Source organism: Onychostoma macrolepis, chromosome 06 (assembly GCF_012432095.1).
Source record: "Onychostoma macrolepis isolate SWU-2019 chromosome 06, ASM1243209v1, whole genome shotgun sequence".
Lineage (NCBI taxonomy): Eukaryota > Metazoa > Chordata > Actinopteri > Cypriniformes > Cyprinidae > Onychostoma > Onychostoma macrolepis.
Genome location: NC_081160.1, coordinates 25,385,177 through 25,401,430, shown reverse-complemented (window position 1 = coordinate 25,401,430; position 16,254 = coordinate 25,385,177). Strand labels below are relative to the sequence as shown.

At 39.0% G+C, this 16,254-nt stretch overlaps 1 protein-coding gene across 1 annotated transcript in view; it reads left to right on the top strand.

Moving 5' to 3' along the window:
* foxp1b (forkhead box P1b) overlaps positions 1-16,254 on the top strand; it is a 185,116-nt gene that overhangs the window by 140,991 nt on the left and 27,871 nt on the right. Inside the window, 4 exon segments of the mRNA XM_058779593.1 lie at positions 2,705-2,842; positions 3,414-3,506; positions 8,245-8,386; positions 15,771-15,963. Coding sequence (XP_058635576.1) covers positions 2,705-2,842; positions 3,414-3,506; positions 8,245-8,386; positions 15,771-15,963 — 566 coding nt within the window.

Sequence of the window (16,254 nt, the reverse complement as noted above, 5' to 3'; positions counted from 1 at the left end):
GCACATTTCCACAATTACGGCCAGAGGAGAAGAGCGAACGGCTCTGAGCAGTAAGCGGCGGTATCCCTCACTCCTCTTAAGTGCTGCTGATATAGTGGCCAGGATGATATTTTTCAGCTGAAGTGCTTCTCTTCTGTGGCGGGCCTGTCTTAAAGAGATTCCAGCTCATTCACCAGCGGATTAAATGCTAGTAGTTACAATGATCAATAGGTTAAGAGGAGGCCCATCCCTCTCTCCACTAATGACCTCAGTGGTAATGGGCAGTAAAATGTGAGCTGTAATAGCCTTTCCGCTAGGGCTGAGGTTTGGTAGAAGTGGACACACACACACACACACATTCATGCAGTAAATGAGGGTGTGAAGCTGGTGTCAGTGTGTCTGTAAGGTGTGGATATAAAGGGTTTAATTGGAACAGGCTGGAGTTGTAATTTGTCATGGCCTGAGAAGTTAGTAAATTTTAGTTGTTATTTCTTTTACAAAGCATTTACATTTATGTCAAGTGTTATAAAGTCTTAATTTGGTAGTTGGAACTGTTATGAAATCTATTTAAAATGTTGCTTGTTTTTAAGAACCGTTCCAACCTTTACAAAAATAAAATGTTTTGTATGTTAGTTATTTTTTTGTGTGGTAATTTCAATTAAGTTAGTCGTAGTAGTAGAAATGGTAGTAGAAATATGAACTTATAAATGCAAAGTTTATTGCAAGTTGAAATGTTTGTGTAAAATTGTCTTTATTTATACATTTATAATTAAGAAAAAGGTTCAAAAGTAAAGTTTACTCAAAACCAAAGATCTTTCAAACATTTATGAAAATTATATATATATATATATATATATATATATATATATATATATATATATATATATATATATATATATATATATATATATATATATATATATATATATATATATATATATATATATATTTGTTTAAATGTTACATTGGAAATTTAAATCTAAATCAAGTCAAATTAAATGAATTTGAGTAAAAGATCATTTACTCTTTCAAACTTACATTTCAAAAACTACAGTATGTAGACATTAAATAATAATAATTATAATAACAACACAACAAAATTACTAAATCTTGAATTAAAATGAAAACTGAAAATAAAAACTATTTTAAAATATCAATAAAAACTATAATAGTATCTCAATGATAAAGTAAGACGGGAAAATATTTTGAAAAAGTATTCCGTTGCCAAGTATAAATGTACACTGGTGTCTGGTGTCTGGTGTGTGTTTTAGCTTGTATTGTCTCACCACCCACCCGTCTGCCTCTCTGACCTTCAGAATAGTTCATCAAAATTAGTGGCGCTGAGAAATAAGGACATGAGTGCATAATGACTGTGAAATGAAGAAATCAAGGGGTCCAGCCTATGCAAATGGTGTGCTAAGCCATGTGAAAAATGGGCCGCATATTAAGACCTAACACCCGTGTGTTTGGGGCGCGTGCTTGTGTGTTTTACTTTGATCCGAGCCCCACATACCCATTTTGGTGATGAGTTCATAACACATTCAACCCCATCTTTGTAACATTGGTTTTTTTATTGTTATACTTAGCGCGGTCTGAAATAGGCGGAGACCATGTGGAGGTTAAAACCCCGCCCCTTTCAGAGAGAACAGACTCAATTACATTCATCAAGACGGGACAAATTCAAACGCGTGTCAGCGGATCTGAATCAGATGCAATTGGGGTAACCTTGGTGAAGGGAGACTGTCGCCCTAATGTCTGGCCAATCAGGAGCAGATGTGAGACATACATCTGCGATCGCGCACACGCTCGCTAAAACACGCTGGGGATATGTTAACAGTTGCAAATGCCCACCGCTATCAAGTTCAGCACAGACGTGGTTTGTCACCCAATGTCACAAAGGAGATTTTAATGGCATGGAGTATCATAGAGAAAAAGCTGACACTGAGACACACGCGTGTACTGTATTCACGCAGTCTCTCCTCTAATTAAAGACCCCTGTCAACAGCGCGAGGACCCTCTCAATGTCATCATGTCATTTTCCTTTCCGGCTGTAATATGCTCACCCTTTTTATTCCGCTTGAGCTTGTTTGTGTGCCCTTTAATGTGTGTTTTGATATGTTGTTTTTAGAGAGGGACTTTTTTCTGTACTCCTGAATTGTTTTTTGCCAAGTAACGAACACAACACATCCTGCATTAGCATGGTTAGATTCGTGTTAATTGATATTCAGCGATTTTAAGTTTATGTACACAACGAAACGGCACACCGGGAGAGTTGTGACCCATTTTATTGAAGCATCGCAGGGACAAGATGCTTCACGCTGATGAAGAGGGGGGAAAACAATCATGAAAAAAAATGAAAATACAAAATGTATTCACACAGTCACAAGCAAAACACGGACAGCACTCCAGAATAATGGCCAGTGGCCTTGTCAGTGGAGTGGGACGTTTGATGATGGGGACGCTGTGTGGTTGTTCGAGTGTTTGTGTATGGGTTTTGTCTTTGTATCTGTCAGTCTCCCATCAGTCAGTGCAGCTTTGGCTTCTCGTATCACTGCTTCTGAAAGCTCCTCAGGTGGTTTTAGAGAAACAGATCTTGATCTCTTAGCACATTCATCTGGTGACAGGCTACTGATAGGACATGTGATATGTTATCTTTAGTGTATGTATTGTGCTTATCCAGATGTCGTTGTATTCATATGTCTGTCCTCTTCCTGTGTTTGTGTAGGTCCCAGTCTCTGTTGCTATGATGACACCACAGGTCATAACTCCTCAGCAGATGCAGCAAATCCTCCAACACCAAGTTCTGAGCCCCCAGCAGCTCCAGCTGTTACTGCAGCAACAACAAGCACTGATGTTACAGCAGGTACTGGCTCCAATTCTGTGTCAATCCATGTAGATTCCTTCTGTTTGAATGTCTCAAATATTACTCAGGCTTTGGCAATTTCAATTAAATCATAAAATTATAAGCCATAAAGATGTGTGTCAGAGGTCAAAAAATAAATAAATGCATTAATAATTATTTGAAATAAAGTATATCACTGTATAATATATTATAGTCATAATTTAATATATAATCTATTTTATAGTCAGGACAACAGCACTGTGATAAAAGATGTTGCTGGTAATAATGACATTATATTTATTGGTTCTTATGGAAAGTTATAGTTTTGCAATGCTAATAATAATTAATAATGTTAATACAAAACTCCTTCCTCGTGCACAGGTTTTCTGATTCTAAGCAATTTAGAAATAAACACATAAGTAGCATTATGCCACAAATATTTAATATACAAGATTTTAGGTACTGTACTGTAGCAAAATGTCTTACAATTCTAAGGCTCTAACATTATACTTGGACTTTAGGGGGAAAAAATAAAACACAACAGAAGTACTGTGGAGGCATCTTTAATTTATGACTCTGTGTGACTTTGCAGCAGCAACTCCAGGAGTTCTACAAGAAACAGCAAGAACAACTCCACCTTCAGCTCATCCAGCAGCAGCATGGCAGCAAACAGCAGAGTAAAGAGGTATGCTGACTGTATTACTTTACACATACGCTCAGCCCTGGTGTTCATTACCTGCCCCCAGTGCATCCAGCAGCTGTTTCCCACCAGCAGAAGTACAAAAGCAAAATCATTCCAAATGGTCTCATCTTATTTTGAGCTTTGACAATAGGAAGAACCTTTTTCCGCTTTTCTATTTCTACATATCTATTTCTACGTGTATAAAAATATAACCAGTAATAAACACTGACATCTTTTTCAATTTTATTTGATTTTCTGTGATAACCAGTTGTGAAATAAAATGTACTTCTGTGATGTTGCCTCTCCAATATAATTTAAATGGTCAAGAATAATTAGATGGTAAAATATAGACTGGATATACTAGGTGTTTTCTTTTTTTTCTTTTTGAAAGATGGTCACCAAGGTAGCATTTATTTGATCAGAAATACAGTAAAAGCAGTGATATTATGAAATATTATTACAGGTTAAAATGTATATTTTCAATTTATATATATATTTGAAATGTAATTTATTCCTGTGATGGCAAAGCTGATTATTTAGCAGTCATTATTCCAGTCTTTAGTGTCACATGATCCTTGAGAAATAATTCTAAAATGCTGCTCAAGAAACACTTTTTTTAGGATTTTTTTTTTTTTTTTTTTTGAAGTAGTCACAGTAAAAACTTTTTCAGTATCGGTTCAATGCACACTTGCTGTATAAAAGTATTGATTTCTTTAAAAAAAAAAAACAATCTCACTGATCCAAACTTTTGTGAAGAGTAGTATATGTTTTCGACTGACTGTGATTGTTACATTCTATGTTTAAGTGTTAATAGAAAGAAGAAGAAAAAAGAACTTGGGTAGGACACATTGACCCAGGCAGAATTTCTGCATTTTTCAGTATGTATTTGGTAGAAAAATCTGCAATTTTGTCACAGTAAAATGTATTAAATCAATCCAATAATACAGTCTTTTTAATAAACAAACTAAAAATTTGTGCACAGAATCCATATAGATCCTTTTATGAGTGGTCTGTGTATTTATATGTTTGTACACAATATGACCAGATTGAAGGGTATGTGCGGTTTCCCTGTTGACAGAAATGTGGCACAGTTGTAGTATATCTGAAGTGTTCTACCTCTTTGTCTTTTTCTGTCTTCCTTCGTTTTAAGGCTGTATCACCAGCTGTGTTTCTGGCTGCTCTAATGACAGCAGGATAAGGCAATGCTCTGGACAAAAGAAACGATTATTGCACGGTCAAAAGCAGTTCAAAGACAATCAGAGTTTCACTTTTTAACTTCTCCACCGAGAGCTTCATTCTGTAACCGGAGAGAGAGCGTATAAATGAAGGCGAATGTTATAAAAACACACACACACACACACACACAGACACTCTCACATGCTTACTTCAAAGTCCCCCAGCTCGCTAATTAATGAACTGGGGGCTTCAGTTTGGACAAGTTGTGGTGCGTTGCCTCCATAAATCAATGCGACAGGACTGTTTCTCTTGCCTCTGACAGAAGCTGTCACTCTTACTCTCTCTCTATCTCTGTTTCCCTCTCTCTCGTGTCAGAAGGACAGACGAGGGGAAGGGGACTCTAGAACGGGAGGGGGGTTGAAAGAGGGAGGGTGGCACCGTCAAAAGGAGAAACAATTGATCAGCTGAATGGAACGTGACGAACAGGAAGAAAAACACCATTTTAAAGAGTATTATGTATGATCACAGGAATTTGATGCAGCCCTCGAGAGGCTCTCCTCCGTCTGCGCGTGTTTTTCTCTCGTGCACGCTCTCTCTCTCTCTCCCCCTCCTTCGGCTTTCTCTCGCACAGCCATCAAAAGATGGAATACGAATTGTTGCAGCGACTCCCCCCACGGGGGTCAGACAATAACCCCCCGCTGCTGCTTTGTGCCTCTTTTATTTAAAAGACAACAAAATTTCTTAGGTTTTCAAAGATTTTTAACTTTGGATTGGAGGCGAGGCAATAAAAGGGCCTGCCAGCGTCAGTCTGGATCATGTTGTCATCTGCTCTGTTCTCGCCTCTCTTGCGTGCCACTCCGAGTTAACCTCCCGTTCGCAAGCCGGGCCAGCGTTAGGTTGACGCTCATGTGCCGAGCAAGATCTGGAGTGGCCCAGGCTATCCTTCAGGGGTATGTACGGATGAAAATGAACACACTTTATAATACGGTTCAATTCATTAACATGCAATAGGTATCATGAACTAATACTTTATACAGCACTCGTTAATAATTACATTTTTAAATATACATTTTTAACATTTCAAGTTTTATAAATGAACATTAGTCAAATAAATGATATAAAATAATATGATACCTAATGCATTAATGTTAATGAATTGGACCTTATTGAAAAGAGTTACCAATTTTTTAACAATTGAAGTCGGCAGGAAACAAGTTCGTGTCCAGTCGTGTTTTCCTCCCTATTGTGACATATATTTAAGAGAAATGGTTTCTCAAATGAGAAAAAATGTAGGACGGAACTTGATTTTGTCCTTCAGGAATTGATTGGATTGTTGTTGTTTGCTAAAAAAAGAATTTCATGGAGAAAAAAAGATGTTCGTGGATAAATCACTTATTATACACATTGTGATATTCCATAAACAATAAGAATTGTCAACTTTGATTTCATGGTGACTTTAAAGACATCATCTATCTATTTTATTCATAAATATTTAAATATGCTTAATTTACATTTTTATAAAGAAGCAAGTTTGTTTTCATAGTCTTTCATCAAAATGTAATTTTCTCTACCTCAGAAGTAACTTGTTTGCTGATGCAAGTTATTTGTTCACAATCCAGTCAAATCCCTCAATTGGAATAGGTTTTAATGTTGTGTCATTTCGTTTTAAACCTAGACGATAGGTAGATGATATCCCTTACATTCATTTATTTCAAAACCATCATTGTCATGAATTTTCATGAACTTTTTGCTTTTAATTGTCCTGATGGTGAAAGAAAAGACGAGGGTACTGTGATCAGGACATGACCTGGAACTGAACCTGCTTCTCTGTGGGAGCACTACAGCTTGCATATGTTGCACTACCACTGCGCCAACCATTGACATTAAAGCATTTGTACGTCCAAAGCCTCGTGATCAGGGTTTAAGCGGGAGAGAGAGAGAAAAAGAAACAGACCTGTGACAGGCAGATGAGGATGGGTGGACCATGAATGGGAGAGGAAAAAAAAGGGAGCGAGCACTTTATCAGGCTGTTTCAGATCTGTTCTGGGTCTAAAGGTTGACCTGTCCGTGCCTGTGCTGCGGGACCTTTTTTGTGTGCCTTCTGTTTGGAGAAGTAAACACAAAGTGAAGCATCCTGTGTTTGGGAAGAGGGTGCGGCACAGCTTGGCAAAGTCACGTTTGTTCTTTAATGTACCAACAAACACACGCATACACACAAACGTGTGACCCTCAGGGTCCGGTGTTTCACCTCTGGCAATCAGAAAACTTCAGAGGAACCGTCCCGTGATTATAGCGGATGTTTAGCCGTTGTCATAATGCATCGAGGAGGTCATAAAAAACAGTGTTAGCATTGAAAGGGGTCAACAGGAGGGTTCAATAGCCCCGTATCTCCATCACATCGCCCATTTGTTTTGACCGAGAGGCGATTGGGGATGTTAGATAATTTCCTCCCATTTATCGTTCTGACGACGCAGCAGTTCGTTCGCCCATTCCTCCTTCTTCTTCTGTCTTTCAACACCCTCTTCTCCCTATTTCCCCTCCTACTTTTACTAACTCTCCCCCTTCTTCCTCTCAAAATTTCCCCAGTCCTATGTCACTTTCCTTTTTCACGAAACTCCATTCCATCTGTCCAGATGTAAGTGATATATTGCCGTCTGTCTCCAAAAGAAGACACTTAACACAAACTCCATCATGATATGATATACACTGCAATGCATGTCATACTTAAAAAATCAGTTCAATAAATTAAACATTCTGTCTGGATAAATTACATAAACTGTTATAATGTCAAATACAATAAATGCGTTAAAAAAAAAAACGTATTGAATGAATCTCATGCGTTAAGGCATTAACATTTACTGTGCCATCCCTAATGCATGAATTAATGACTCACAAAAATGAAATGCATTTATGAAAAACATTGTTTTGTTTTTTTCTTTTAACAGTTTAAGACATCAAAATTGACCCTGTTTATTTTATGCATAAATGTGCACACTTCACATTATAAAGACACAAATTCATAGCCTTGAATCTAAGTGTGGTTTTCTCTGACTCAGAAATGACTTTATGCAATATTATGAGAAAATGAATCACAATATATATCAAATTAACACACACTGCTCAGCTCTCCTCTTATTGGACAGTTACCCAGTTACTTCACAGCCCTGATTTATCCAAAAGAGACAATCGGTTGGCTCCACTGGCTCTGCACTTGCACGCTGCTGAATATTAAGGAGCTCCTTTCAGTCACAGGTTGTTTGTGGAGTTATGAATGGCCATAATTAAAATCCTGCAGCTCTTATTAGGAATGATTAACAACATTTCATTATTTGTCATGAGCCTCCCTGACTCCTCGTTAATTAAGAGGGGACAGGAATGTGGGAATGTACCTGTACGCACCTCATTGTGTGTGCGTGTGCGCGCGCTTACGTGTGTGTGTGTGTGTGTGTGTGTGTGTTTATCAGCCCTGAGTGAATAAGTATGTTTGTGCACGTGTTGACATAATAGTTTGTGAGTGTGGGGATGATATGTAGACCTCTCATCCTCTCTCCGTCTCCCTCGGCAGGTGTCTGCACAGCAGTTGGCGTTCCAACAGCAGCTGCTCCAGGTTCAGCAGCTCCAGCAGCAGCATCTCCTGAGCCTGCAGAGACAAGGGCTGCTGTCCATTCAGCCCAACCAGACTCTGCCCCTGCACTCCCTCACTCAGGGTAAGCACAGACACATCCATCGCCCCTTAAGAGGATTTTCACACCGAGAGCAACAGAAATTGCTGACAAAATTTGTATGAAAAATGCAGTAAAATGAATCACGATTACAACATGAATTTTCATTCACCTCCAAGAAAACATCACTTCTGTTCACACACTGCTTGCCTGCTATAGATTTTTATGTTTCCCATTATGTTTGTTTGTTTAATATTTGCAAAATCTGGGTCAAAAATGGGGATACATAGAGTTTTGTGTTTGGGATCCTTAGGGATGTAATATTTATTCATTTATTTGTAGTTTTTTTTTTTATTATTACCTTTATTGATAAACGGGGAGAAACATTTCCGGGCGAATTAATGCACTTAACATGACCTGGGGCCCGTTCTTCGTACGTCTCTAACTCAGTTAGCTGGATTTGATTGTTGACTATTTTGCTTGATCTTGGATTGTTTGGTTCTTCAAAGCTCATCCCGGAGTTGCTGTCATAGCAACAGGTCCGTAAGCTTAAACCTGCTCAGGAGCAGGCTTATTTCATGTAAACAGGATTAGATTGCATCTTTTTAAGCAGAATTAATACTTAAAATATGTCCCAACCACTGCTACTTTATTACAAGAGTATTCTACTGATCCAGGGACAATAATTTAAAATAATAATCATATAAAAATGTATTTAAAGAATAATATAATAATGTTTAATACTATAGACACAGCCAGTTTTACTAAAATAATTACTTCATAATTGTATTAGAGTCTTACACACATGCTATACAGTTAATGTAAAGTCGTGCCTTAATTTGAGTGATGACAGCTATTATTGGAGTGGCTTGATGGAGCGCAGGAGATGCAGGTAACATGATCATGACCTGTAAGAAACTTTAATTAATGCTGTTATGTAACAAATCCGTTTAAAAATGTAAAGCTTGTACAAATACTAGAAATCTTGAATATAAATAATTGGGAATCATGTAAAAAAAAAAATAATAATAAAGAAAAACAGTGCACATTTCATTTATCTATTATAACATTTATGTAGTTTTGTTCGCTTGGCTGTTTCCTTATAAAAGTCCAGAAATCTGTCAAGATTTTGGTCAGGTGTCTTTTTTAATTATCTGATGTCATTATGTTGCTGTCTTGCCACCAGCCAATCGCTGCATTGATGATCGTGGTTTCGAGTATCGATATAGCCCCTTTTAAACCAACCCATGAACGTGCAATTATCTCAGATAACTCAATCCAGCCATACTAATCATCAACAACAGGTGCGTTCAAAGAACCGAATTAGCCAGATCCTGATTAGCGCGATGATATCATCTTGGATGTGTCATTAGATCTCGGATGTAATAAGCAAAAAATTTTCATCTGCCTCCAAGAAAATATCACTTCATATCACACTGCTAACCTGATATGCTGAAATACTTGGAGTATGCATTATTTTATTTTATTTTATTTATTTATTTATTAATATTTATTTAATTTAATTTAATTTATTTTTTTATTTTTTTGCTATATTTGGTGGTGGGGGACATTTAATGATAAAAAGGTCATTTGAATGCATACATGAAACCGAATACATTTTCTCTTACATATCTGTTACGTTTTACACTTAGTGTTGTTGATTTTTGAACATTTTGCAGAAATGTGCAAAATTTGGAAAAATATTGTGCTTGGTGAGAATAGGCTTTATGTTATTACATTACAGTTGCTTTTTTCTTTCAGAACCAGAAAATGTCTCCTACTTTTCCACTCTTCCATCACATATACGTACAGTATATCTTGGTTTTATTTCTATTGTCTTATGTTGGCTCCCCTTCAGCCCCTAAACATACTAGCACCATTGTTTTCTAACCTCAACCCACTAAACTAGTCAAAGATTAATCACTTCACAAGCAGTCAGTGAGTCAAAAGGTGTTTTTCCAGGAGGTGTGTATTGCTTTATTTTCCTTGTCATATTTACTTAAGGAGCAGCAACAGAATGACAAAGACTGCATTCATACCGTTTTTGTTTTGAGTTTTGTTTTCTTTCTTTCGAAAGCTGACTGTACTCTCTCCGGCTAAGACAAACAAGACCATAACAAGATAAGGCCATATGAAGGCTGGGGAGGGGGTGCTTGGGTAACACGCAAATACAAACTGTGTTTGTTCAGTCTTGTTATTGTTTGATCAGGGCATAGTCGGAAAGCTGAGCCACTCCACATACCCACGTTGCCCTGGGGCTGGGCGAGGCGATGCTTTACGATGCAAAGCCACAGGCTAGTGTCAAACAGGAGGCCATCTCGGCGAAGAACAGTTTTATTTCTCTAACAAGTGACTGAATGACATCTCAGAGCAGTCATTACACAGGGAACATTGCATGAAAAGCCCAATCAGAGGACAGTAATGAAAAACAGGATGGGACACGTGCTGATTTTCTAATGCAGAACACAAGATATTGAATGCATATATATTAAGTGTGCTTGGCAGTGATGGGTGGATTATTTCCTAGTTTAGAACCTGTTTGTCTAGTAGTAGTCCAAGATAGTGGATACACCTGATTGGGTAACCATAATAGTTTTAGAAGTCCTTGAATTTTGTTGGTGGTTAAATGTTAAATGTATACAAAATCAGCCACTCTCATTTGAATTTATTTTGGAACTTTTGTTTCTTTTATTCATCAATAGAATCAAATACAGTATGTTTCTTCAAGTGCATGTTTCAGCAACACTGTTTCTTGTTAGATGTCAGCCTGAGATGTCTTACAGGTCGCCTGGCACAGTGGCTGGTAAAATTGGGTCCAAATTTGGCTTGCATGGGGGGTAATTTCATACCCTGATTAAAACACTTGTGTGTGTGTGTGTGTGTGTGTTTGTGTGTGTCCTGCACATTTTCTGCTTCACTGTTAAAAGTTATTGATGACCTTTTTTTCTTTCACACTCCACTGCATTCTTTCATGCTCCAGCAGCCCAGTTTTCCATTCGCAAGATGTAATCTACAATATTCAGTAGTTAACTAAGTAGTTAGCATTGGTGCGATAACTTATGTTACCTCCTTATGTGTGCGTGGCGATTATGCGCTTGGGCAAGCTACTAAGGAAGATTACCCAGCCAGTGACGGGCTGAAATTGGCTTATTTATTAGACCCTCTGTCTTTGATGTTTGAATAAAAGCTTTACATTTAATGTCCAGGCACATCCAGTCACTTTCTACTAGAGTTAAAAGACTGTTTACAAGTATGCAAGCTAGCTTTCTGGCACGACGCAGACATTTGAGACTTCAATCAAAACAATGTGTTTTAGTCTGTTGTATTCGAGGTTGGATCAGTTTTTGGACTTTTTGACTTAATGTTTTGGAGAGGGTCAACCGAAGTCTGCTAAGAATTATAACAATGTGTTGGAGGAGATAAAAATCATAAACTGGGTCCAGTAAGAAAAAAAAAATTGTGGATTTAGCAGTTTGAGTAATAGAGTGAGAAAACAAACAGAACAGATGAATATTCAAGAAATGCAGACAGATGACGTGTATTTGTTAGAGTTAAACCATTTTTTTTTTTTTACGTGCCACGTAAACAATGCAAAGAGTAACAACCATATTTGAATATGGAGTGAACCCCTTAAATAGTCAAAGTAGAGTGTGAATGCAATACTGGATCCTGTCACTCTGGATCCTGTGATAGTTGGGACAAAAAAGCTTCTTTTTGTTGCTTTTTGAGTCTGATAAGAATGTTATAAGAATTACATTTTTACACTTTTTTTTTTTTTTTTACACACTTTTTTTCATCAGTAGGGATCTATTTACTTTTTGAGTATTTTGCTGAAATTTGGTATAAAAAGAAACATTCCTCGATAACACACAGAGTTAATATTTGAATTAATTTGGAGTAATCACACTGGTGAAGAACTAAATTTGTGTTAACAGAATTGAATTAAGCAGAAGAGGCCTGGTCATCTGCTTTGATGTTGCTGCCAGATGTGTGTTTGTCCGTATCTTCCACACTATTAGCCTGCTCTCATCTAAATCTGTGCTCTCCTACAGACACGTTGTGAATCCCTCTAGTTCTGGAGTTCATTCTCATCCCCAGCCGCACATTAGTTAAGTTGTCCAGTCAAGGGCCACAGGACACCGACAAGACAAATTTGCAACTAATATGAAAGCAGTGAATGTGACCAGGCATGAAGTGCGATGTGCGCGCGGACCCATCAGGGGACTCCGGCCCCTCGTCCGGCCTCGCTGGCAGTGATTGATCGGCTGGCAGTGCGGCACTGTTTAATAGCTTTTGTAGCATTAGGGAGGAACATATTTTAGGCCTTAGGGCTGCATATCAAAGGCCCCAGTGATCATAACCCCTTTAACAGGAGGGAGAGAAGATCTCTGCCTCACAGAACAATAAACTAATAGTAGTGTCAGTTTGCCCCCAGTGGCGCGGCGGCAGTCTCGTTGAGAAAGATGCGGCCGCCGCTTTCCGTGGCCCCTGCGCGCGACGGCATTTTTTATCGGGCTGCTGATGGGCCACAACTAATGTGGTTGTGAACCTTAAATCAACTTTCCGCTTGCTCAAACACGGTCACCAGGGTACCAGGGTACAAGGACAGGAAAAGGTTGAAGCGAGAGTTCGGGGCCCCTGTCTGGGTGTCGCCGCTACCTGCTGCGGTAAAAATTGAGTTGCTTCGCCGGCGATCAGTCAAACGTCTCAATGACATCCATTTTTTAAAAGCGCAAGTGTGTATCTTTGGCTTTTAATGAGAGGAGGTGCGCGGCTGAAAAATGACTTTAGGGCCGTTAAAGCGATCTGGAGTTTGCAAGACGGATTTAAGGACAAAGAACTGTTTTAATGTCATGTGTTATCTGCGAAACGTCACATCCATCATCCGCTACTAAATGACGATAATGCCGTGACGTTTGCCAGATCGGTTGAGAGGTCATGCAAAGATATATGCAGACGATTTTGAGAGATACATCTGTAGGAAAGAGAGAGACAGGGGATGGAAACCAAGACTTAGAGCGAGATACAGACCTGAAGAGGAAAAAGGTTTATGGGGGGTGTCAGACACAACAAGACAGCTTCGTCCCACTCCGTTAGCCCTCTCATCTGCTCCCCCTCCTCTCTCCGGCTTGGATTCGTTTCAGTAAACAGTGGTGTCGGGGTCACCTGGACTTGTGGGTAATTGAGGGAGAGTGGGCCGCCCTGTCAAGCACGTCGGCTAAAAATACATCGCACACTGTCACCGTGCTCCAAGTGGGGGGAAAATGATTGTTCCCCTCTATGTCCAAACCTAAAAACAATCACCAGCGCCGTGACCTTCTTGAATCCACACGGACAAGTTTTCCCTCCCTCGCAATGACAACAGCAAAGACAAAAAGCAAGCGAGTCGATATCTTCGGACACCGCCGTCAGAGTTTCACGAGGACGTTAAAACACTGCAAGACGGCACAAAAAAGCCCAAGGAAGCGAAAGATGCCACGTGGCACGTGGGAAGGTTATTGATTCGTCCTGCAATAATTTCCGCTGGCTCTTTTATATGCAAACGATCTCGTGTGAATTTATGGCAGTCCTACCAGACTCATTTCACAGTTTTTAGTCTCTCTCGCTCTGTCTCTTTGTCTCTCTCTCTGGAGTCTTAGCCGCCTCATTAGCTTACTGTTCTCCATTACTGGCATAATTAAAATCTTTAGTAGCTTATCAAATTAAAAATATTTTCTGCTGATCGTATTGAGATCTTCACCTCGCCGTTATTTTGCCACAACAGGAATAAATTAAGACTAAGCGATTCTTGCACAAATGTATTATGCCGGAGCGCTTGAAAGAGGCCACTTCTGGTATCTGTAAAGAGAATTATTATGAAGGAGAGAGAATGAGAGAGCGAGGGGGAGGAGGGAAAACAAGGAGACGAATGAAGATAACCAAGACAAAAATTGCTCCCCATTTGCTTTCGCTCATTTCGAAAATCGATTTAATTGTGATGTTAAGCGATTGATCCCCCACTGCCCAAAACAGCCCCTTCCCGTTTAATTTCACAGAACATACAAAGAACTTTATAAAGTCACACAGTGGGTGCGTTCCATTCAGAGTTCCATTCTTAATCTTAATGTTGCTGAAGGCAACAGTCATCTTTTTTAGATTTGTCTAAATGCATGTATGTTTGTTTATCTTTATATTATACAGTACTGTTCAAAATTTGAGGTCACTTTTTTTTTTTTTTTTTTTTTTAATACTTTTATTCAGCAAGGCCACATTTAATTGATCAAAAGTGACAGTTAAGACATTTGGAATGTTACTAAAGATTTCTGTTTCAAATATGTACTGTTGTTTGAACTTTGAAGTCGTCAAAGTTTCCACAAAAATATTAAGCAGCACAACTGTTTTCAACATGTTTCTTGAGCACCAAATCAGCATATTAGAATGATTTCTGAAGAATCATGTGACACTGAAGACTGGAGTAATGATGCTGAAAATTCAGCTTTGCCATTGCAGGAAGAAATTACATATTAAATATATTAAAATAGAAAAGTTACGATTTAATTGTAATAATTCTCCCAGTATAACAATTTTATAGTTTTTTTTGATCAAATAAATGCAGCCCTGGTGAGCCTAAGAGACTTCTTTCAAAAACATAAAAATCGTACTGACCCCAAAGTATTCAATTCAGCATCATGTGGCCGCTCAAGTGGGCTAATTTCATAGTTAGCCCTTTCTTTCTAGTTCTCATCCTGGTAGCACTGAGTTGTAGAGTCAGCTACATGAAACACTTTGTGTATGTGGGTGTGCATGTAAGTGTTTGTGCGTCTGTCACAGAATTGAGGCAACATCTTGTCTTCAAGCAATTTTTCTTCCCACTTATCTTCTCTCTTTTTTCAAAGGACGTATGAGCCGCAGTGTGCTTGACTTGTTAAATGAGGTTTAAGTCGTCTGTGTCAATTGGAGGCGGTGCAAAACTTTAAGCATTTTGCACATTAACATGCTTTCGAGAGTATTACCCTGGGGGCTTGTTCGTTCTTTCACTTTCTCCCTCTCTCTCTCTCTCTCTCTCTCTCACGGAGAGGGATGTTTTTGTGGTCTTGTTTTGTGTGTGTGTGTGAGAAAGAGCTGGCTGACTTCCTTGTCAGAGAAATAATGGTGATTATTCAGATTTCATGCCTTGTCTGTATGTTAATTATTTACTTCAAGCATGAAATGTGCGTGAATGCCAGGGAATTTTTGTACACAAACACGCTTCGCGTAGCACGTAGGGGGAAAAGAGCGAACGAGAGAGAGAGAATGGCAGAGCGAGAGGGCAGGCGCCGCGTATCAGCCTGTAGTGGAATAATTAATGCCCCCCTTTTGTTTACTGAGCCCTTGTTTTTTATTTAATTATGCCATGAGTAGAACCAGATTAGCTGTTAATTGATTTAATTATCCAATTTGTTTGTGGCAGGCATGATTCCAGCCGAACTGCAGCAGCTGTGGAAGGAGGTGACAAACAGCCATGTGAAGGAGGAGAACAGCGCACCCAATAACGGTCACCGGGGTCTGGACCTGTCGTCCCCCTCCCCCGTTCCCCCCAAAAACCACAGCCAGCACGGATCCACCAACGGCCAGTATATCAGCCACTCGCTCAAGAGAGAGGGGTAAGAGCGCTCAGACACTTCAGCCATTGCTGGAGAAAAGTTCCGCTTCACTGTTGGTCGCTGACTTAAAAATCTGAGCACAGTTTGAGACACTGCTGAAATCTAGAGGAGACACATGTGAGATTATTTATATTCAGTTGTATCAGGTTCTTGGCATCATTGAGGCATCATTGCCCCTGTTGAAGGTGGAAATCCCTTCAAGGGAAGCCAAATTGATGGACAGGTACCCACAGGGCATTTCCTGCATATGAATATTAATTTATCGCTGCTAAGTACCTTGGCATTTTCATT